The sequence below is a fragment of the Psammomys obesus genome, unplaced genomic scaffold (genome assembly GCF_907164565.1).
Source record: "Psammomys obesus unplaced genomic scaffold, mPsaObe1.curated_primary_1811, whole genome shotgun sequence".
NCBI classification, from domain to species: Eukaryota; Metazoa; Chordata; class Mammalia; order Rodentia; family Muridae; genus Psammomys; species Psammomys obesus.
Window position 1 is genome coordinate 70,975 of NW_026587032.1, and position 23,222 is coordinate 94,196.

The 23,222-nt window shown below is 47.6% G+C and overlaps 1 protein-coding gene across 1 annotated transcript in view; it reads left to right on the plus strand.

Moving 5' to 3' along the window:
* The window catches only part of Col23a1 (collagen type XXIII alpha 1 chain), a 268,000-nt gene that overhangs the window by 22,562 nt on the left and 222,216 nt on the right, over positions 1-23,222 (plus strand). Inside the window, exon 2 of the mRNA XM_055602833.1 lies at positions 1,911-1,977. Coding sequence (XP_055458808.1) covers positions 1,911-1,977 — 67 coding nt within the window. The remainder of the gene's footprint in view (positions 1-1,910; positions 1,978-23,222) is intronic.

Sequence of the window (23,222 nt, forward strand, 5' to 3'; positions counted from 1 at the left end):
ACACACACACACACACACACACACACACACACACACACACACACACAAGGTGTCCTTTTAAACAACAGGACTTTTACCAAAGGCAGGCCAGGGTGAGCAGACATCACCTGGGGTTGATGGAGAGTGAGGGGACGCCCATCAGAATTCTGGAATGGTCAGGCTGGGGCAGGTGTTGGGGTGGGGGGCTGTTAAGCTGACATAGCAGGGTTTGTGTCTAGCACTGAATTTTACAAGGAAGTGCAAAATGGACCCAGCGGAAAGCTCAGAAGCGTGATTTTGTTGGATCAAGTGTCGAACCTTGCTTGCCCTGTTCCCTTGATCTCTTTTCACTTTCCTGTAGAACAGTGCTTAAAAATTACTCCTCAGCTGGGTGTGGTGGCACATGCCTGTAATCCCAGCACTCGGCAGGCAGAGGCAGGTGGATCTCTGTGGGTTCGAGGCCAGCCTAGTCTACAAAGCGAGTCCAGCACAGCCAAGGCTACACAGAGAAATCCTGTGTCAAAAAACAAAAACAAACAAATAAAGTTACTTCTCAGGCTGGAGAAAGCACCCTTCAGTGGTAAGACATGTATTTAGCATGAGTCTAGGTTGTATCCCCAACACCACAGATAGATAGATAGATAGATAACTTTTCTCCTTTGAAGTATGTGTGTTTGTATGTGTGTGTGTGTGTGTGTGTGTGTGTGTGTGTGTGTGTGTGTGTGTGTGTGTGTAAGCAGGCCAGAAGAGGGTGTCAGATCCCCTGGAGCTGGAGTTACATACAAGTGGTTGTAAGTTGCCCAATGTCAGTTTTCTGTAAGAGCAGCAAGTGCTCTTAACTACTGAGCCTTCTCTCCAGCTCCTAAATTTGCATCTTTATGTTTGAACCGCAAGTAGCAATACCAATACTGGTAAATGCACTTTATAATTCAAATTAACAGGTTAGTACCTTTGCTTTTTTTTTTTTTTTTTTTTTTGGCTTTTAGGGTTCCTAACTACCCCATCCCACCCCTGTGCACACACCTGAAAAAAAAGAAGAGTTAACGCCCTCTGTACCCTTTCAGGACTAAAGACTGGCTCATCTGGGCTGAGGTGGTAGACCAGTTGCTTTTCTCCAAACCTAGCTTCTTCAAAGTTTGCATCTCCTCACTTGGGATGACTTTAATTATGGCCCCCACAAGCCACACCATGGCTGGGTAGCCCAGTGTCTGGCGCAGCATGTGCTTAGCTGGTAGGAGGTCCTGGATTCAATTCCCAGCAAGCAGAAATTTGCTAGGAAGTCAGATCAGGCCGTGATCACACCAGTGTCATCACCGTGCATTACTGCTGTAGCGTACCAGCCCTGTGGCATTTCTTTTCTTCTCTCCCATGTCCAGCACAGGGCTGTGCATGCAAGGAGACTTTTGTTAAGTTCTACTGAACCGAATTATCTAGGCCAAGGAACCCCAGGGAGGGAAGAAAGGAAAATGTCATAGTGAATTAGGCCAGGGTTTCCCACATCCAAGGCTATGGTATAGAGGGTTCATGGAGCTTCCTGGGTAAGGAGAGGGCAGCTCGTGGGAGCTCAGAGGGCTGTTGCAAGGGCCAGTTTTAATTCACTCCTGCCCCAAAGCCTCTTTCATCTGCCCTCCCTCTGGCTTCTCTTGCCTGGCAGAAAGCCACCTCTGTTGCTTTTCCTATTACGCTCGAACGTGGTGTAACAGAACAGAGACCCGACACCTTCTGTTGAGGAGTCATCAGTAATAGTCAGAAGTGTTCAGTGTTTATTATTGCTTTCCATTAGGAAACTGCCCGTAGAATTTAATGACCTTTTAAAAAGTGTTCTGGAAAATACCACCGCCACTGTAGACCATTTGGTACCATTTTGGAGTTTCCCACTTCTCTGTTATGCAACTGATCTTCTCCTCCAATTTTTTGTCTTCTCGGTTCAGAAGTTGGATGGAGTCGCCAAGCTCCGGACAGTTCGGGAAGCCCCCTCTGAGTGCATCTGTCCCCCAGGTAAGTGATGATTCATTCCTTGCTGGCTTTTGACCTCTGGAGGCCTGGCCCTTCTCTCTGCCATACGGTTGTGAAATGTTCAGGTCGCCCTTAATCAAGAGCATGGTCTGGTAGTCCAGGCTGTGGCTCTCTGGGGACCACCTTGCTACCTCTCCTTCTTGGTTTCCCCTGGAAGCTGCTTTGTCACACCCCAGCCACACGGGCTGCTGTGTTTTGATCAGTGGCACTGCTGGGGAATACTAAAACTGCCTTTGAATAAAGGCTTGATGGTAGGAAAGCACCAGCCCTCTGAATGAGTCAGCGGAATAAGCCCAAGGAGCCACGCTTCCTGCTCCGTCATTGCTGCGAGCTGAGCTCTGACTGGCACAGGGCTGGTGAACCCGCATTTTGTTTTTGTCGTTACCACTTTGGGTAGAGGGAGAGGATGGGACCAGAAAAGTCAATCTGGGACATTTGGGTCATCAAGTTTCTCTGTTTTGCTGGTGTGGAGTGGGAGGAGCATAGATAAAAACCAGGGCTTCCGAGCAGCCCAGGCATGGTGCGTCATGGGAATGAGAGCACAGAGTGCCGTGTAACCATGACAAAGAGTTTGGTGTAGAGTTTCTACCCTGGGCTTTCAATGTTAGACCGATCCTTGCAAAGGATGCTGTGTGACATGAAAAGGGAGAGGCTCATGGCAACATGTCTCATGCTAGAAGGGTTTTCTATTCAGGTGTGAGTATGTATGTGTTCATGTGTATATGCACATGTATGTGGAGGGCAGAGGTTGATGGTGGGTGTCTTCTCCAGACACTGTCCACCTTAGCTTTTGAGAAAGGGTCTTTCTCACTGAATTTGGACCTCTGCTGGCTGACCGAGAGCTCCAGGATCCACGCGTGTTTGCCTCCCCAGCCAGGGGATGACGGCCACTGCTGAGCCACAGGACTTTGAGCATGAGATCTGAACCTGGGTCCTATACTGTGGGGCTAGCACACCGTCACCTAAGGGTTTCCCCACCAGCATCTCCCAGTTCACCTTGAGGCACCCAGAAACCATCCATGTCTCGGGATGGTAGCTTCCTCTGCAAAGGTGGATCTGATGGGAGATTCTGTCTCTGGACTCGGCGGAAGACTTTACAGTTGAGTCTGAGCCTTTAGTAGACACGGAGGAAAAAGAACATGACCAGCAGTGACATTCGTGGGCAGAATTCAGAAATTATATTTAAATCGGGGGGGGGGGCATTTAGACCCACAAATGAATTTTTGGATGACCTACAAAATGTGTAAAATGAGTTTATCTTTCTTTTCTTCCTTCATTCTTTCGGACTGCTGTGTTGTGTTTAGTCCATTTCTGTGGGCTCTGATCTATGGATTAACCAGGGATTCAGCCAAATAGGGGTAACAATACCCTGTCACTTTCGAACAACTATAATATAACAGCTACTTGTATATGATGGTCATCTTGAGATGATTTAAATACACACAAAGTGGTGCATAGCCTGGGCAAATATAATGCATATGCAAATGCTATGTAAACGTACATGCAAATACAATGCTGTTTTCTATAAAGGAGTTAAGCGCCCTGTAGGAGAATGGACAGGATCGCTGAAGCACTTGGTATCCCATGGATACCAAGGGACCCTTTTACATTCATGTGACTTATGTGAGTAAGTGTGCATTGTTTGTTTGTTTGTTTGTTTTAAGATTTAGTTTGTGTGTGTGAGTGTGTGTCTGTATGCACACAGACACCTTCAGAAGCCAGAAGAGGACAATAGACCCCCTGGGGTTAAAGTCAGAGGGAGTTTTTTAAGTCTCATGAAATGGGTGCTGGGAATCAAACTCCCGTCCCCAGGAAGAGTAGCAGGCACTCGTCACCACAGAGCTAGCTCTCCAGCCCCTGCAGGTGTGTTTTGAAACTGGGATGCACAGCCATTCACGAGATATAGCTTTGCAACCGGCATTTTGAATTTCTAAACTGTTATGGAGTGAAATTTAAAAAAAAAAAAAAAAAAAAAAAAAAGCCTAGGGTAAATTTTGATTGTTGATATTTGGAGGTGTGGCCTACAACATGACTGTTACCTGCTGTACTTGCTAACAGAATGTCCGCGAGTCTCCAGTGTGGAAAAGAGGTGGAGAGAGGAGGAGGAGGCAGAGTTGGTGAGGGGCACTTGCTTCCGGTGTCCTGAGGGCACCTGGCTGTGATGCTTCGGTCCGTGCAACTCTAGGGATATAGCAGTATTGTCTCACGGGACCCACTGCCTGCCTGTGTCCACATCTTGCCACCCCAGCCTAAGTTCCAACTTAAGCCCTTTGAGTCCTTTATCAACACAAAGTCCCAGCAGTCTGGTATGCATTGCCTGAGACCAGAAAGGCTCTTCACTGCCACACCACTGCCTGCATTCACTCTCTCGTTCTCTCTTCAAAGCTCTGATCAAAGGGCCTTGCAGACTTTAGGGCTCTGGAGACTCAGAGGGCCCTCTGTAGCTTGGATCCCCATCTGATCTGAGACACAGGCAGGTCACCACCCAGCTCCTTCCCACGGCCCAGGGAAACAGTATAATCTTTTGTTGGGTCCCAGCAGAGGGCAGGCAGATAAGCAAGGCCATAAGGGGGCCGCATTTGTGTGTTGCCTGCTGTTGAGCGTGGTCTCTTGTGAGTTGGCTGTGCAGGCGCTGAGTGGCATGGTAGGCTTCAAGCAGGAAGGTGGCCCATCCCTTATGTCCAGGTCTGTCATGGGAGGACGTTCAGGACTGTGCTGAACAGGCTCTGTGGCTTCTGGTGGATGAGGGGCTCTCCTTGAACCTTCACCTCAAGCTACAAAATGACATAGTGTATCTGACTGGTTTCCTCAAAAAGATATGTTTAGGTCTTAGTGTTTGGTTTCTGGGAATGAAAATAGGGTCTTTGCAGTGCCCAGCAGTTCTTTATCTGCTACAGAATGTTTTTCAAGACCCCAGTGGACACCTGAAGCTTTGGATAGATAGTATCTAATCCCATATATGCATAAGCCATTCCACATACACCAAATTTACACAATTGCATTTGTAAATAAAAGCATATTGTAAACACAAGCTGGAATTATCTGAAAGGAGGGAACCTCAACTGAGAAAATGCATCCATAATATCCAGCTCTAAGGAATTTTCTTAGTGATTGATAGGAGAGGGTTCGGCCCATTGTGGGTGATGCCATCCCTGGGCTGGTGGTCCTGGGTTGAAAACAGGCTGAGCAAGCCAGTAAGCAGCACCTCCGGATGGCTTCTGTAACAGCTCCTGCTTCCAGGATGTCCTGACTTCCTTCAGTGATGAATAGTGCTGTGGAAGTGTAAGCCAAATAAACCCTTTCCTCCCCAAATTTATTTCCTCATGGTGTTTTATCACAGTAATAACAGGCCTAAGTAAGACACATGCCTATGATAAAGTTTGGCTTGTAGATTAAACACAGTGAGAAATAAACAGCAGCTATTAAATATATTTAATATTGTAATAAATGTTAAGTAAATGGGCTCTTTATCTCTCAGAATGTCTTATCATGTTCTCTCATTTTTATCTATCTTTTTACTTGAGTATCAGCACTGAGGTATCATGACAACCAATGTGGTATCTGAGAGAATCGCTAGGCAACTAGCAGGGGGTTAGCAAATACAGTATGGATGCATTGAACAAAGGGATGGTTCATGAACTCAGCAGGCAGGATGATGGGAGACTTCATCACACAACTCAGGATGGTGTGTAATTTGACATTCCTGAATTACTTATTTCTGGAGTTTTCCATTTAACATTTCTGGACCTTGGTTGACAGTGGGCAGTTGAAAATGCAGAAAGTTAAAGCTGGGTATAGTGGCACATGCCTGTAATCCCAGCACCTGGGGAGGCAGAGGCAGGCGGATCTCACTGAGTTAGAGGCCAGCCTGGTCTACAAAGTGAGTCCAGGACAGAGAAACCTTGTCTTGGAAAAACAAAAGAAAAAGAAAGAAAGAAAGAAAGAAAGAAAGAAAGAAAGAAAGAAAGAAAGAAAGAAAGAAAGAATATGTAGAAAGTAAAATCTCAAAGATGGGGGTTGCAATGATTAAGATTAGGATCTTGCAACAATATCTTCTGTGATAAGGGTGGGCCCTCTTCAGGGTCCTTATGCCTTTAGAAGAGACAAGAGGGAGACATGAGACACAGAGATTAATAGTAAAAGACCATGTGTCGAGGCAGCCGAGATGAAGTGATGTAATAGCAATGGAGGAAACGCTATTTTTCCCTCAGGGCTTCCAGAAAAGGCAGCCCTGAAAACACTCTGAACTTCTGGCCTCCTGGACCAGCAAGGGTAATTTGTTCATTTCATACACCTGATTCGTGGCTGCTGCTGCAGCCCTGGGCCTGAAAACAAATGGGAGCAATAATCACCCCCCCCAAAGAAACCAAGCATAGAGGCGCAGCCTGTGACTCTCTGTGGTCCCCAGGCAGCAAGTTCTGTGGTTGCTCTTTCATGCCTACCTGCTCATCCATCACTCAGTCACCCTGGGCCTTTCAGTACCTGATGTCTGCCTGCACTCTTGGGTGTGCCAGTACCTTCTCTCCTTACTTTACATAGCCAAGTGTGTTTAAATGTGTTTAGAGTTTTACAATATGTGTCTTTGAATGAGGAGTAAAATATGAGATAATTAAAAATCTGAAGCACTCCAAAAGGTTATGCTGGAGCACAGTCCTGTCAGCTCCACCCCCACACACCCCACCACAGCCCCTCTCCATTTCGAGGCCCCTTATCAGGTTGCTATACGTCCTTGTGGTTTGAAGTTAAGTGTCCCCCACAGGCTCGTGTGTTTAAACATTTGCTTCCAGCAGGTGGCGCTGTTTGGGAACATTGTGGAACATTTAGATAGTGAAGCCATGCTAGAGGAAGTACATCACTAGAGCTGTATTAGGGTTTAGAGCCAGGCCCCACTTGCTTTCTGTTGGCTCTGTTTCCTGAGTGCAGAATCAATGTGGTCAGCCAATCTCCAGTTCCTGCTATCAAGCCTTTCATGCCTTTTGCCATGCTTCCCAGGCATGAGTGCATGAGCGCTTCCCAGGCTCTCTGGACTGGTGAGCCACAATAAACTCTTTCTCCCTTAATCTGTTTTTGTCAAAATATTTTATCACAACAACAACAGAGACACTAATACAGTCCTAGAACAGGAACATCTGTGAGGCTGTAAGTTTCCATTGTCTGAGAGTGAAGCTGTGACTAACCACACATGACTCTCAAAATAGACTTACTTTTATTATTTAACTATGGGGTGTGCACACATGCACATGAATTGCAGGTGCCCATGGAGGCCAGAAGGGGGCACTGGAAACTAACTTGGGTTCTCTGCGGAAGCAGTACATGCTCTTAACCCTAACCTGGTTCTCCATCCCCTCTCACATGACTGTTGAGCCCTTAAGCTGTGACTTGTACAGCCGAGGACCTGAATTTTAAGATTTATCTTCTTTTATCTAATTTTCATTTAAATCATGTATGGCCGGTAGCTGCAGCATTGGAGAACCTGCTGCAGGGGTGATTTACATACATAGATGTTCCTTAACCTATGATTCTGCTGTCTTCTAATAAACCCAGTGTAAGTTGAAAATATCCTTAAAAATGCACTTAACCCATTTTACCTTCCGTGCATCACAGCTTAGCCCAGCTTAAGTGTGCTCAGAACACATATGCTTGCTTAAAGTTGGGCAAAATCATCAAACACAAAGCCTATTCTATGATGACGTGAAGAACGCTTCGTGGATTTTATCAAGAACTGTTTCAAGAGTGAAAAGTTAGTATGTTTATATGGGCATACTTCTGTACTGTGGTGAAAGTTAAAAAATCGTAAGTAAGCCAGGCATGGTGGTTTGCACCAGCAAGAAGGAAGATCAGGAGTTCAGGGTCATCTTTGGCTACATAATGAATTCAAGGTCAGTCTGGGCTACAGAAGACAATCTGTCTCTCTCTGTCTCTGTGTCTCTCTGTCTCTGTCTCTCTGTGCCTCTGTGTGTGTGTGTCTCTCTCTCTTTATATATGTAAATCACCCCTGCAGCAGGTTCTCCAATGCTACAACTACCAACCATATGTGGTGATTTAAATGAAAATTAGTTAAACAAAAGTAAATCTTAAAATTCAGGTCCTCCGCTGCACCATGTCACATCTCAAGGGCTCAACAGTCATGTGAGGGGGGATGGAGAGCTGGGTTAGGGGATAAGAGCACATGCTTTGTGGGGGAGGGCGCGCACACATGTACGTGATATCTGTATGTCATCAAGCTCTTCTCTAGCTTTTTCGGCACTGTTGGTCATGTGTTGTTGACTGTGTACAGCTTTCTGAGGTTTGTGGTTTCTCTTGGCTATGATTCCAGTCATGTCATGTCATATCATATCATCTATCATATCATAGAGCAGTTGCCGCCTTGTCTTGGTTTAGTGACAGGATCATGTCGTGGGGTTGAGATGTCCTGAGATGTATTCGGCTCATCCCTGTATGACATGTGGGTCCTCAAAGAGTCTATACGGTTTATAATACAGACCAAGCTGCACCCGACCTGTGCTGGGGGGAGGAAGGCCTGCATGTCTCCGTGTTATCTGCCTCCTTGGCTTTGCTCGGAAGCTTCTCCTGAGTCAGGAGTGTCTGCAGCACCGGGGTCGGCTTGGGATGGAAGGATGATGCTAATCAGGTTGACAGTGGTGTGCTCTGTGTGCTCTGACTGCCTTGCCCTGAGCTCTGAATAGCCTCGATGCAGTGTTCCTCCCATAGGATGGCTCGAGGCCAGCACTGCAGAGCCTGAGAAGCCTGGGTTCGAATCTTGACTCTTCATGGTCCACCCTGTGGATCCTGGAAACAGGGTCCACTTTGGTCTGTTCACTGTCTTTTGGCATGAGGACGTTAATAGGTTCTGACTGTCCATTGTGAACAATGTGATGGTGGAAATACATCAGAGCCTAAAGTTCAGGGCTCAGGAACGGATCTGGCTCGAGGTATGCCTGGGCGCAGGAACTGTCTCCATCACTCGGCTCCTCTTTCTATCCTTCTCGGGCTGCCTTTCCTTGGGGGCCTTGCTCTGTAGGAGGGTGACTGCCAATAGCTGTGGCTGGGTCAGTCCTGCTCAGCACCACCCTAGGTAAACACTGTCCTCCTCACCAGCCCCATTAACCGCAGAGCGGGGGGGGGGGGTTAGGGGCTGACCTGTGAGTCTCTTTAATTCATCCTTGAAATCTTAACCCTTCCCCGGGCCTCAAAAGGAGATTATATTTAGAGTGTGGTAATTAAAGTGAAATAAGGCCATGAAGGTCTCTTCACAGGAAGAAATCTGGAAACATATGCACACACACACACATACTCATGCACGCACATAGACATACATGCACATGTCTGCACATGCCTACACACACGCACACACAGACATGTCTACACACATATACATGCATGCACATACATACCCACACACGTGTACACGTACACAGGAATGCATGTACATAGACATGTCTAAACATGTACATACACACATGCAGACAGGCACACACATTTATACATGCATGCACATACATACATGTCCACAGGAATGCACACATGAACACAGGGCCCACTGCATACACGCACACACAGTTAGAGGGAGAGTTGACTACCAGAAGCGTGGTATGGAGAAGAATAGTTCCCCCAGAAAGATCTGGGACCTGTTCCCAGAGCAGGAGAAAATGCACGCAGCTAGGCAAACAGCAGACGACCCGACCCATCAGGCTTGTGCCAGACACGGCTGGCTAGATGGCTCTTATTGCAGGAGGCAACAGATTCTGGATTTGCCCAAAGATTGCCTCCACTTCAAGCAACCGAGGACTTTCTTTGCCCTCTTTAAATTTGCTATATAGTAGAGACTGGCTTTGAACCCCTGACCTTCCTGACTCTACTTCCATGCCCAGGCACATACCTTGCTTCAGCTTTGTGGGGTCATGGCAGGATCAAACATATGAATACCTGGGGACAGGCTTTCCTCCCCCTCTCAAGAGAGAGTTGTTGGTTGTAATGAACTCAGATCCATGCAGTCAGCCAGCGACTGCCAGAGACAGAGACGGGAGAGGAGGTGCAGGGTTAGGGGTTGGCTGGGATGCTCTAGAAGGAAAGAACAAAGACTTGGCCTGCTGTGCTGGCGTGTTCTCCTGGGGAATGGGTGAGAAAATGTGGGTGAGCAAGAGAAACAGACAGGAAGAGAAATCACATGACTGGAAACCTCCATCAGACACCATTGGAATCCGGAAGACCTTAAGCACAGCGTGTTATTTCTGCCCGGGTCAGGCTTGTTTCTAGTTAAACTCCACCTGCGCCAGGCAGTCTTAGGAACTTTCTGGAAAAGTGGTGATCTTCGTCACTGCCTCCTAGTGCCTTTCTGCATCACTATGCAGTATTGCGGGGGACGATGCGTGTGGCCTCCAGACGGCGTGCGCTGGGCTTACTGGCACGGAGGGCCGACAGGGGGAGCCACTTCCAGAGAGGAACAAACATACCTCAGAGGTAGAAATCCCCCACCCGTGTGGAAGTCCTCGTGGAGAGTAAACGCTCTTTAAACACCAAGCACGCTGTGGAAATGACGTCTGAGTCCCGTGGGATTTGCTATTGTTTGTGGAGAATGTTACAGAGCAGAACACAAGCAGTGAAGCCGCTGTTGCTCGCATCTTCACTCTGTTGGTGTAGAGTGGGAATGAGTTCGGGAAAGGGAGCTTGCACTCCTCAAGCAAGAAGTGCAAGAAGTTATGCTCATTTGACACATTTTTTAAAATATGTATTTCATATATATGTCTGTCTCTCACACACACATATATATATATATATATATATATATATATATATATATATATATATATATATATATGGTCCCCTGGGAGTAGTAAATCCTAGTTGACTTTGATTTATGGAAAAATTGAGCGCCTGTAAATGTGGTGTCTAACCACAGCAGACGGGGCTGAAGAGGATCTCTGGGTCTGACCTCCCTCCATCCCTCCCTTTTTCCCTCCCTCCCTCCTTTCTTCCCTTCCTCTCTCCCTCACTCTCTATCTCCCCACTTTCTTTCCTTCTTTGTCAGAGCTAGAAGTTAAGCCTGGACCTCACACATGCTAGGAGAGCAACCCTATTCCACTCCAGGTTTTACACTTGCCAAACTCTTCTCACTCTTCTCTCTCTCTCTCTCTCTCTCTCTCTCTCTTTTTGAGATGCGGCCTCCCTGTGTAACCCTGGCTCAACTTGACTTTGCAAGCCTCCCGCCTCAGCTTCTCCAGTGCTGGAATTATGGGGTGAGCAACCGTGCCTGGCATTAATTTTTAAATTTTTTCTGTGCTGGGGATTGAACTCAGGGCCTTGTGCATGCCGAGCAGGCAGTGCATCTCTGAGCTTTGTCCCCAGCCCTTTAAATTAGTTAGCTTTTCCTCCCCTGTGGTGCTGGGGATAGAACCCAGGACCTCCTAGATGTCAGGCAAGCACTTCAACCCTGAGCTGAACTCTCATCCCCGGCGTGTGTGCACGCAGACATGTGTGCCGGAATTCCCTGGAGAATGATCTCATCGTATTTCCCACACTCTGCTGTGCACAGATGTCAGTCCATTTGCTTATTTGCTCATTGACTCATTCATATGTCCAGTCCTGGTTATGGTGACATATTAAGACTGCTAGAAACTGCTGCAAACCCATCACTGGAAGGAGATGCTGTAGGCTGTAGAATCATTACCAACTTAAAAAAAAAAAAAAGGAGCAAAAGTGTGTACTGCAAACAAAAGTCCTACAGAAATTAAAAGCAGACAGTGCTGCAGGCCGGAGGATCTATGCACATAGGTTGGTTTGTGAGGCAGAGACCTTCCTTGGAAAGACATGAGCTGGAGAGGGTTTTGAAGACTGGTTGGCATGCTCACTAGCCTGCATAGGGTCCCAGGTCCCTGATGCCTGGCATCCCGAGCAAGACAAAGGGGAGCGTGAAGGGGTGTTTTAAACTCTCGTTGAAAGGTAGCTGTGGGGGACTGAGGTGAGCTGAGGGCTGTCGGGGAGTGGGGCTGTGTGGGACACACAGCAGAAGTGCCTGAGTAGTTTATCTTCAGGAGGGACACAGATTGGATTGCAGACCTTGGTCCATCACAGAGGTCCCTGAGAGGGGTGCTCGGGGTGGACACCGTCTCAGTTTGATCTCGGTGGCTTCCGCTGAGCCTAGAGTGGTGCCTGGTGCATGGAGATGCCCTGAGAAACATCTGGGAATGGCCTCTCCTGGGTAGAGCTGAAAGAGGGCCACGGGCGCTGATGAGGGGACCAGCTGCAGAGGCGCCAGGACCTGTGGTAGACAGACTCACAAACACAACACGGGGCGGGGAGCCAACAGAGATCACAGGAGCTGCAGGCCTGGGAGGGAATGACGCCCTGACCAGAAACAGGAATAGATTCAGAAGGAGACATGCGGAGCGTGGCTTTGGGCCGTGGCTTTACAAACTAATTTGTGGACTCACTGATGAGTGGAAAATGATAATTAAAAGTCTCCTCTCCTGATGCCGTCTAGCCCTTCCGAATCTATTAATTACCGACCGTACCCAGCCCCATAAAGATCTTGAAATGCAACTGGAGTCTGACCTTTGGGATTTGGAGGTTTTCTTCTGACCACCAGAGGGAGCCAATTTATTTTATTAAATCTGTAGAAATAGAATAGGAATTTAATAGAAACTTGGGTCACTGAGTCAGGACGATTGCAAAACCAAGGCCGGATTGGGCTAACGACTGAGTTCAAAGGTAGCCCGGGAAACTTCATAAGACCTTCTTTTTTTTTTAAAAAAAAAAAAAAAAAAGAAAGAAAGAAACACATTTAAAAGAGCTGGGGACACAGCCAGGTGATAAAGTGATTGTCAGCATGGAGGAGGCCCAGGAGTGTCCAGCACTGCAGACACACACACACACACACACACACACACACATACACACACCCCACAGAATAAGGAAAAGCTAGTTGCTTAAGAGGAAAACCAAGGAAGGTTTTGATATGAGTCCCCATAGCAGAAGCACGAAGGGTACCATTTTCCTTTGAGGCAAATGGTCGTCTATTTGCAGACGACCACCTTCGTACTTATTACCCACCACTGCCTTGAAGACACGGTCCACAGTGGGGTGAGCAGAAGAAACATGCCAGAGCGGGAAACGAGCTTGCAGTGCTCAGTGGCATACGCGGTGAAGCCTGAGCTGCCAAGGACTTTGTAGCCCAGGCTGTTGGGGTCTCAAGTGGGAGAGCATGTCATACGCCCTCATTGTCACATGGCTGTCTAGGGGCTGTGGCTGGCTGCAGTTACTAACATCTTAAAAGAAGAGCATATTGCACAAAGGTAAATTGAAAACTTGAGGGGTTTGTTTTTGGTTATTTGAGATAGGATAGTCCTGGCTAGCCTGGAACTCTCTCTCTCTCTCTGTAGACCAGGTTAGCCTCAAATTCAGATATCTATTTGCCTCTGCCTCCTAAGGACGGGGCTTAAAGGTGTGTACTGCCATGTGCAGCTTAATTGAAATTTTGATGGCTTTTTAATAGGCGTGGCTTAGTGATATCAAAGTCGAATGTTGAATCATAGTTACGTTGGGGACCACAGCAGTGGATGACGGGGAAGGGATTTAGCTTAAAGTCTCCATGTGGTAAAGAGACTGCCAAGGAAGACCTATATGTGTGCCATTTGTCTGCACCATGGGGGAAAACAGAGCTTTCTGTTCCCATTCAGGCTGGAGACAGCAAGGATCTATATTCTATTAGGAGCCCAAAGACTGTATATTGTAGAACCAAGTGCTGGTGGTATACATAAAATATGGAGGTATTCTTCTGGAACATTCTCTCTTGCTTGGTCTTTTTGTTCTATTTGGTATGATAGAAGACCCACCCACGTATAAAGAGCAACCTGTTTTCAGAGTTCACCCATGGAGACAACTTCCCAGCCCCCTGCAGAATAATATTGGCCCACATTTGTGGCTACCATCGCCTGGTCAAGCCCACACTCAATATTAGCCATCACACTTCCCACTTCTTCGTAGTTCCTGGTCCGCCCTCCTTGATCTTGCACTCTTTCCAGTCAGTTCCTTTTTCCTGCCCTCCAGGCATCCACAGAGCACTTCCTGGCTATGCCGCCCTCACCCCTGCCAGACACCCATGGCCTTTGTGTCTCCCAAACCTTCCCCTGGCTGTGAGTGAGGCAATCTTGGCTTTAACACACTTCTGTGGCTTCCTGTCTTTAGGGTTAAGTACAAACAAGCCCTTATCTTGGGATTTCTCACTCTGTGTCCTAACCCTGCTCCTGGAGCCCATTGCTTAGACCACACCATCTTCCAGTTTTCTTCTGAACTACTCAGCATCCTCCCATGCGCTTGGAACCTGCATGCCATCTCTTCGTGCTCTTTGTGACGTCACTCACAATATCTGAGACTAAAGAATGATGGGTGAATGAGAGAAAAGTGGGAGTGTATTTTATTCGGCCACTAAAAAAAGGACAGAATCTTGTCATTTGTGACAACATGGGCGCAAACAAATTGCTGAGACACAGTCCAGCCACGGAATGACAAGTACCATGGCTCTCACTCCTATGTGGTGTCTGAAACAGCTGATCTTACAAAAGTAGAGAGGAAGCGAGGAGTGATTGGCCTCGGATACTTAGTTGAAGATGGACAGGAGGGATGAGGTCTGGCCACATCTTGCACAACAGGGACGACTGTCATTGGCAAGAACTCAGTCCATATTTCAAAACAGGGAGGATTTTGAATAGTGGAAGAAATGACACTGAATGTACTTGATTTTTGTCATTACTCAGTGTGTGCATGCATCCAAATATCACAAATGTTCAAGCACCCATTAAAAGTGAATTTTGTGGGCTGGAGGGACGAGTCAGCAGTCAAGACCTCGTCCTCTTGCAGAGGGCCCAGATTTGGTTCCCAGCACCGACACTGGGCAGCTGATAACTGCCTGTAACTCTAGCTCAAGGAGCTAGCATGCTCTCCTCTGGCCCCCACAGGCACTTGCATGCACATGAACAAATGACACATACTCACATACATATATATTAATCTTTAAAAATGTTTTTAAGTGTCTCCCCTTTCCACACTCGAAGATTTCGGGATCCATTCTTTGAGACCCAGCTTGATCCCACTTCCTGAGATGTTTCTTCTTTTCCTCAGCAGAATCAATTGCTCCTGACCCCATGACCCCAACCCCCTTAACCACAGCACTCGAGAGCTGATAATGGAGTGGGGCTGTCACTGCCATGGCCCTGTTCCTGCTTCTGGGCTGTGATCACTTGAAGGCAGGGGCGGGCCCAGAGGAAAGACGGTTCCACTCTCACTAGTGAACACGTGGACTTCAGTTCATTTTGTAAATGTGTTTATGTGCCCTGTGAAGTGACAGAGACATGTCTGATAGGGACTGCTGCAGAGAAGAGGCAGCAAAAAAAAAAAAAACTCTATAAATAAGCTGCTGTGGGTCATGCCATCCTGGAGTTTCCACACTGCCCGGGAGCGGAGCGTGCCATCAGTGAACACTCTAACGGGAACGCCTGCCACAGGCCAGCCCAACCCTCCCTCCCCCTTTTGGTGCCTAGTCTTCATCCTGACCTTTTCTGGAGTGTTCAGCACATGGTCGTTTTCGCTCTTGCTAATCTGAGATGTCACCCAGGCCAAAGCTTGGCGCTGATGAGTTCTGACTTTGCCCCAGGGGCCAAAGAGATTGAAAATCACTTGCATTTGTTCTGGCGCTGGCCAGGGTCCCTAAGCAATGAATCACATCCGGCTGGACTCCTTGCCACTCTGTGCTGTGGAAATGTAATCCCTGTGGGGAAACAGTTTAGATCTCCTTCCCCCCCCCCCCCCCCCGCAAAAAAAAGAGCCTCATCTACCCTTCACCGTTCGTGTGGGCTGTGAATTCAGTCTGTTCCTGTTCCCAGCTGCCCGAGGGCAGCAGAGATTGGAGCTCCACTGGCCTGGGCACTCCTGGCATGGAAGCATCCTGCTATATTTCAGATTGGAATGTACCCCTAATGCTCGCATGCTGAAGTCTTGGCCATCAGCCTGCGATGGCATGGGAGGTCATCATGAGAGGTGTTCTTGCTGCCCTCTGCTTCCTGATCGCCGTGGAATGAGCAACATTCTGCCTTGAGCAATGTTTGTCTCACTCTGCTGAGTGTGAGCCCGCTAATTCTTTCTTCCTCTAAGTGAATTCTCTCTGATATTTTATCACAGTGACTAAATCCTCATACCCTCACAACTAAGGCCACCTCTGCACACAAGTGCCTCCCTGCCTTCTCTGTCATTAGCTCCTAGGCTTCTCCCATTTCCCTCCAAACGCCTCAAAGTGGTCTCACAGAGGGTGAGTCAGAATGGCCCACCTGGTCCCTCACTCAGCCCAGGGCACTGAGGCTGTCGTCCAGCCTTAGATGATAGAGCAGCCACCATGGACTGAGATATGTTTCCTTCTTACACACAAACAAGATTGGCTATGGCAGAAGCATACAAAAATGTTTGTTTTCTTTTCTCTATCTTAATTTTGATCTGGTTCTTTCCATTCCAACCCCCTCTCTGCCTTCACGTACTTCCACTTCCTCACCTCATCACGGCAGTGTTCAGCAGTATGTTGCTGGAGCCCCAGAGCCACAGCGGAGGTAGCCCGAGGGCAGATGCCAGCATTATGAGGTCTGTGTGGTCATCTGGGGGAGCAGAGAGGAATGGAGGGACCCAGGCAAAAAGAGAGATGACTCAGCAGTTAAGAGCACTGGCTGCTTTTCCAGAGGACCTGGGCTCCATTCCCAGCCCCCACATGAGCTCACAGCCATCTGTAACTCCAGTTCCAGGGGATCTGATGCCCTCTTCTGGCCTCTGTATATACTACATGCATTTGGAGCATAGACATTCATGTAGACAAAACATTCATACACATAGAATAATATTTTTTGTTTTTGTTTTGTTTTTGTTTTTGTTTTTTAGATTTTATTTATCTATTTTATGTGTGAGTGCTCTATCTGCATGTACACCTGCACATCAGAAGAGGGCATCAGATCCCAGTATAGATGGTTGTGAGCCACCATGTGGGTGTTGAGAATTGAACTCAGGACCTCTGGAGGAGCAGCCAGTGCTCTTATCCGCTGAGCCATCTCTCCAGCCCAATATTTTTTTTTAAAGAGAAGCTTTAGATGAGATACAGATGCTCACAGAAACAAGGTACCCGAGGAATAAGGCTGGGGACAATACCCAGGATACATGAGAATCTGCGATCTGAGTCTCCAGATAGGAGGGACTAGGGCAGTGATGTAGGGAGTAGGAAACCTCTTAATGCAGTTGCACCCAGGAATTTGAGAAATGGGGGGAGGGGGAGAGATAGAAAGGAGGAGGAGAAAAGAAGGGGAGGGAGAGGAGAGAGGGAGAAAGAGAGGAGAAAACAGAGTTGGAGTTGGTTTATATTTTCTTTGTTCATTGTGTATAGGAGGCAGGGCACACAGGAGGCCAGAGGGCAGCATGCAGGAATCAGCTTCTACCATGTAGGTCTTGGGGATGCAGGCTGTCAATCTTAGTAGCAAGCACCTCTATTTATTGAGCCAATCTCTCTGGCCCTAAAATGCATTTTTAATATAGAGTTTAAACATGAGGATTGACAGAAGGGTGCCGGGAAAGAAAGTAAGGCACTCCCAATGGCATGGTCTAAGCATCTCTGAAAGAGTCCCAAACCCAGTGATTGCTATGGGTGTGATCACTCATCTTGAGACTGAAGGAGAGCACCTTGCTGGCCGCAGGTGGACCTTGTACACATCCCTTAGCCCTGGGCTTCCACCAACAGGGCTGTGAGGGAGTCTGCCACGATGCCTTGTGGAGTCTGGAAAGAGAACCTGGTTTGGGTGCCAATGGGCCAGGCTATGGATGGTAGCTGAGCCACCCATGGGCCCAGGTTGCTCAGGAAATGAGTCTAGTTCACCTCCCTACCCCCTCATGCGTAACCAGGGATAGGAATGTCATGGGCCATCTTTAGAATAAACTGAGATGAACGTATCCAGAAGCCCTTGGCACGTGGGAGGCCTCTCTTTAGTAAGGATGGTTGAATTGTGCTCTTCAGGAGGTGAGGAAGAGCCTGCACAGCACTGTCATTTCAGGGAGGGGAATATTTAGAATTAAGCACACCCTGAGAGGGTCCCTTTCCTGCCATCACCTCCCCTGCCAAAAATAATGCTGTGGATGGCTGTGCTGTGGAGAGAATCCTCATTAGTCTAGTTCTTTGGCAAGCCCTTGGGTGATGAGGGGCAGGGGCTTCTCTGGCTCAAGCAGCACATAGATTTCTCTCACGAATGGAAGTCGGTTCAACTACTGGAGGACTCTCACATAGAAGACTCCTTTGGGTGTGAATGATGGGATGTAGGCACCAGCAGCGTGCCGTTCCTGCACCGTCTCTGGTAGGCTCACAAGTGAGAGCTGCCCAAAGATCCTAGACACACCTTGTGTTTGTGTGATTTGGTGCCCCTCACATGTGTGGTTTCCTGATATATGACCCTGTGCTCACAGAAGAGGGAGGACTGGGCTGACCCAGAGAGAAATCCAGCTGTATTCATTCCTAAGGAGACATCTTAATAAAAATGTTTGGGGACCATTCCTGGACCAGCAGACGCCTAATTTGGTCTTCTGGAGTTGTGTGGGTTCTTAAAGAAAAAAACCCCATCTTCGAGCCTCAGATAGTTCTCTTTCTGGGCAATGAGTAGGCGAGGTCTAGTTTCCTCGTCCAGAAATATTCTCATTTATTTGAGGAATTTCCCAGTAATCACTGTAGGCATCTTCTCGGTTTTCAACCACTGTTTTTATGGCAATATCTTGAAGAGCCTGAATGGATGGATGTCTCTAGATTCTCTCCTTCTGGATTTCTGCTGACAGCAGTTTTGTGAGGTAGGTGCTCAGGGCTAAGTGCATCCCAAGCCCACAGTGAATTTGACCTAAGAGAGGACTTCGTGCTGCCGCCTGTCAGCCACACCTCCGTGACTGTCTTCTTTCCGCCCTCCGAGTCCCACTTCTCTTTCAACGTGGACCTGACCTTGCAGTGTCTACAAACAACACGCTACGCGGGGGCCAACTATTTTTATCCTCTCTGTTCTGTTCGGGCTGTGACCGAGAGCTGAAAATGTCAGAGTCTTTGCTATACACATTAGTTATTGCTGAGTTGAAGTCAGTTGAGCCGAGCACTCCAGAACTCAGGCATCTCCTCTCCCAATCTCCAGCGGGACTTTGACTAGGTCTAACCTCAGATCGTGTGAGCTGAGATGGTTTAGGGATGGCTCACTGTGGGGGCTTCTGGGATCTGAAGCCCTTCTCAGCAGGGGTTCTCCAGCAGCTTCAGTGTGGCTAGTTGTACCTCTACTGTGTTGTACCTCGGGGCTGTGTTTCCACGGTTGGCGGATGCTTAGAGCCCCTCCCAACCCCTTCTCAGCTGAATTTCAGATGGTGTGATTTTTGGAGGTTGATGTGGGATCCAAATTGTATTAGCCTCACTGATCTGGCTTCCCTAGTGTTAAGGAGTCCTGAGTTCTAAGTAAAGATCTCCCTTGCATTTCCATCACACCACTGCAGCCGAGGCCCCTCCTTCTTCTCCCGTCCTCTCCCTCCAGAGCTGGGTTTTTCTGACATTTCTGCCCCTTGCCAGGGTTTCAATTGTTCCCAGCACATGTCCCCTGGCTTGTTTGCAGCTCCCTGTGAAGGTCATGGTGCAAGCTTCGGTCTTCCTGAGGCTATGGACCACTCGGCATTCTGCTTCCTGGCCTCTGCGATGTCAACCTGTTAGCACTTCTCCGTTTGCCTCGTTAATTTTTAAAACCTTTTGTTCAGATGGAACTTATTTCAGACGAGACCATAGACTGTACTTGCAGCTTGAAGAGTTTCTGCGAACAGAAGCCAGGTCAGGGAACAGTGTGTGACCAGGGCCCCGGAAGCCCCCATGTGCCCCTTTGTGTGTGTGTGTGTGTGTGTGTGTGTGTGAATGCGTGTACATGCGTACATGTGTGTGTGCATGGATGTGGAGGCCAGAGGTCAGTGTCTAGTGTCTTTTTTAAATACTCCCAACTTTATTTTCTTTTTTCAAGTGGTCTCTCACCAAACGTAGAGCTCACCTACTCCCTGAATTGGCTGACTGCCCAGGTCTAGGGATCTACCTGTCTCCCCCTAGTCCCTCTCAGCCTTGGGGTTGCTAACGTGCAATGATATGCATGACTTTTGCATGGGTGCTGCCCGCTGCTCAGTGTCCCAAGAGTACCCACGATACCAATCTCACCCAATAGACGGGTTTGCCCTCTTTGGATGTCCTATGAAGCAAGGAGAGCAAGGGAGCAAAGAATGTGGACTTGTGCTCGGTGTTCTGCTTGAGCTGTGGGTGGCTCATCTCTTTGCCATGTGCCATTTGGGCAGCGTCCAGCCCGAGGCTCTTATGAATAGCACTTGTATGGAGCATATTGTGCGTCTTCCAGGGAACATGTGTGTGCATTTCTGTTGTGTTTATACCTCACAGTGGAGTTGGGCACAAGGAGTACATATGTTAAACTACAGTAACCAGCACTGACGTGTTTTCTAAAGAGGGTCCTAGTCTCATGAGCATGCACGAAAATTCCAGCTCTCCGCAGCCTCCCTCCCAACACATGGCGTTTTCTGCCTTTTTTTCGTTTACTCATTTGGGTGGCTTTGCAGGTCTATTTCTGGACTCCCTTTCTGCACATCTGCCAAGGCCACATCATTCCAACTGACAAAGCTTTGCGGTCACTGTCGATGTGAGGCCGTGCTCAGTTGCTCCTGGACGGTTCTTGGGTGTTCGCTTTTCCATGTAAATGGCGCAATCAATTTGCCAACCTCTAAAAAAGCAAACAAACCTAAAACAAAAATAAAACCTGCTGGGCTTTAAACAAGCATCTCCCATAGCTTGACTGATGAGGAAGTATCATCTTTGCCATATCGAGGCCTCCAAGATGCTGTCCAGATGATTTGCCATCCCTTGGGGGATCTTTTCTTGACAGTGTTTTATGTCTTCAAGCATTAGCGGTCCCACACGTCACCTATTGGATGTGGCCCCATGACCTTAAATGCTTTGGGTACCATTTAACTATTTTCATATTCTACTTACTATCTATTTTGTGTAGCATCTTTGCCTGCAGGGCCGTCTCTGCAGCCCAGGTGCTACTTTAAATGATCGCATTTCAAGTTTGTTCATGTTCTGGATGTCTCCCTCTCCCCACCTCCAGCCCCCCAGCTCCACAGTTGCTTTTGGATCCAGTGGCCTGGCCACAGTTTGTTGTTAACTCTAGTAGTTTAGTAACCTCTTGATTTTCTGTATATTTTCTATCAGACGGTCTATAAATAGAGCTTTATATGTCCCCCTGCAATCCTTAAAAGCCTTTTGTTTCTTCATTCAATGGCTCTCTTTGGCAGGGACCTTTAGTCACATTGAATGGACTTGGCTGAACTCAGAAAAAAAAAATCAAGAGGATTTTAGAAGGAAATGATTAGGTGTCAAGATCTGTGAAATGATGCACCCACATTTATGAGCTGATCGGATGCTTCTCTTCCTGTTTGGTCGCTGTCAATGCAGCAAGTTGCATAGGTTGAAGTGAGAGCTACCTTCATGTTTCTGAAAAAATCCTGTTTGAATGGGACCTTTAGTCTTGGGGTTGTTTTGTTTTGTTTTGTTTTGTTTTGTTTTGTTTTGTTTTGTTTTATTTTATAAAGGGTTTCTCCATGTAGCCCTGGCTGTCCTGGAACTCACTGTGTAGACCACGCTGGCTTCAAACTCAGAGATCCTGCTGCCTTCTGCCTCTCAAGTGCTGGTATTAAAGTCATGTGCTAGGGTCTTTAACCTTGCTCAGATGCTGCTGGCATGGGTTTGCTGGCATTCTGTGGAGGGAGTGTATGTCTATGGAGAGATGGTCTGACATCCTTCCTTCTGCTGGGTTCAGTGTCAAGGCTAGACTGGTCTTGTAAAGCAAATCGGCAGTTGAGGGCCTTGTTTCTGTTTCCTGGAAAAATTTGTGTTGTGAGTGGCTTTTTATTTTTTTTTTAACTGTTCAAAAAAAAAAAAAAGAAAGAAAGAAAAAGAAAAAAGAAAAAAAGAAATCACTGGTGTAAACCCCCAGACCTAAGATTTTCTTTACCAAGGATTCTGGCTTCATGTCCTGTTCTGGGCCAAGTACTTTTTTCTGAGCATGCTCCTACCTACAGATGGAATGAACTGAGTCTCTTGCCTCTAGGCTCACCTTTTGTGTCCCAGTTATCTGCTGCCCTGTTACAAACAACCGTAAAGCTTAAAGTGTGTGTTTCACATAGCGGCCTACAGCTGCCATCCATTCTCCTCCCTTGTAGCTGGGAGCTAGAGAGATGGGCTACGGGCCTCTGAAGGCTTATCACTCACCGGTGGGGGCCACGTGTTGATGACCCTCACCTGGAAGGAACCCCAGCCAGAACATCTGACCTGGTCTCTCCTGGCTCCTAGCTCCCTGCCATGGTCACTGGGCCATCAGAGTGAGGGTCCTTTAAGAAAGCCACAGGACTACGTATGGCTGTCTGAACTGGAAAAGCACGCAACTTCACTTCTGCCACATTCTTCATCACAAGCAAGTCACTGAGGCCAACTGACCCTAAATGGGACAGAGCATCGGCGTGGCCATTTGGTGGGAGCGGCACTGGAGAATATGTGGGCACGCTTGGAACTGCCATGTATCTCTAGGGTTCAAGCTTGGAGATCTGGTTCTTCACGCTCACCCTCACTGTTCTAGGATTAGAGGCAGGGGATGCTGCCTGGGGCAGGACTGTAGGAAAGAGGTTTGAGCAGACATTGGCGTTTTTGGAAAGCTGCAGCCTGGTGGAAGAATGGGATCTTTGGTCTTAAAAGTAAACAATGCCATTTTTTTTTATTTATTTCTAGAGTTACAACCTGAAAACACAAGACTCACAGATGCCTATGCAAATAAAGGAACAAATAAATTTAGGCAGGGCCAGGAAGATAAATCATTCGATAAGGCAGTTGCCTTGCAAGCCCGAGTCCCTGAGTTCAATCCCAGAACCCAAGTTAAAAAACAAAACAAAACAAAACAAAGCATCATAATGTAGAGGTGTAATCCAACACTTGGGAGGCAGAGACAGGTTGATCTCTGGAGGCACTGGCCAGCCTGGTGCCTGATTAGCCTGTTTGGTGAGTTCTAGGCCAGTGAGAGATCTCATCTTTTTTTTTTTTTATTCTTTAATAATTACACTTTATTCACTTTGTATCCCCTCTGTGGTTCCCTCCCTCC